Below are 1,067 nucleotides of genomic sequence, written 5' to 3'. Positions count from 1 at the left end.
TTTTGCCATATCAATTTTACTACAAAGTTTCTAAAATCTCTAGTTTTTCGTAATACAATTGTTAGACCTTGAAAGGCAAAGATGCCATTTCCCTCATTAGCTAACAAATACCCGTTTCCATCTTGCGACATAGGCTTGTTTTGAAATTGTTTGGTTCAGCGAGGTTGCATTTTAATCACCATATTTTTTTGAAATCTATTGGAATAGATTTAGATGTTGATTTCCAATTACATATATCTCTACTTCTATCGAAAAATTTATTTTCTAAGTTTGTTAAATTAATAGGGAAATCTAGATGGTGCTGTTGGTGTTGACCCTGCTAGTGAGAATGATGATACTGTTGCTGAAGAACCCGCTTCAGCTGTTGTAGCTTCATTAAATTTGTATAGAGAGGCTTTAGCAAATAATGATGAGATGAAAGTTGCTGATCTTGAATCGTTCCTTGAATCCATAGAAAATGAAAAAACTGAACTTGAGAGGAAAGTGGTCACTTTATCTGAAGAATTGTCATATGTGAAGGATCGGATTCTTAGAATTAGTGCTGACTTTGACAATTTCAGAAAGAGAACAGAGAGAGAACGGCTTTCACTGGTATCAAATGCACAGAGTGAAGTCGTGGAAAAACTGTTGCCCGTTTTGGATAACTTCGAGAGAGCTAAAGCCCAGATAAAGGCGGAAACAGAGGGAGAGGAGAAGATTAATAACAGTTATCAGAGCATATATAAGCAGTTCGTGGAGATTCTGGTATCCGTTGGTGTTGTCCAGGTGGAGACAGTGGGGAAACCATTTGATCCAATGGTAAGTTACGACAGTTTACCGTTGTAAAATAACATAGTTTGTGGAATTTGCAGCTTTTCGGTGCCAATTATAAAATTGAACATTCTAATTTTTCAACTTTTTGATGATAGACAGTCATATAAATAGTATACATGAATGTTTATAAGGTTATTGTCTGGGAATCTTTTCACCTGACGTTAAAAAATGACCTCTTTTAAAAAATAAAATCCCAACATTTATTATACAGCCTGGTTTCTCCAATTTCCATATTCTACTAATTGCCACTTCGT

At 35.1% G+C, this 1,067-nt stretch overlaps 1 protein-coding gene across 1 annotated transcript; it reads left to right on the top strand.

Moving 5' to 3' along the window:
* Window positions 1–285: 285 nt before the first annotated feature.
* Window positions 286–798, top strand: LOC111387246 (protein GrpE-like; the record flags this gene model as incomplete). The annotated part of the gene is made up of 1 exon (XM_023011789.1): window positions 286–798. A coding segment is annotated over one exon (513 nt), but the record flags the coding sequence as incomplete, so codon positions are not given.
* Window positions 799–1,067: the final 269 nt, after the last annotated feature.

The sequence above is a fragment of the Olea europaea genome, unplaced genomic scaffold (assembly GCF_002742605.1).
Source record: "Olea europaea var. sylvestris unplaced genomic scaffold, O_europaea_v1 scaffold39632, whole genome shotgun sequence".
NCBI classification, from domain to species: Eukaryota; Viridiplantae; Streptophyta; class Magnoliopsida; order Lamiales; family Oleaceae; genus Olea; species Olea europaea.
This window is presented reverse-complemented; position numbering and strand designations above follow the sequence as displayed.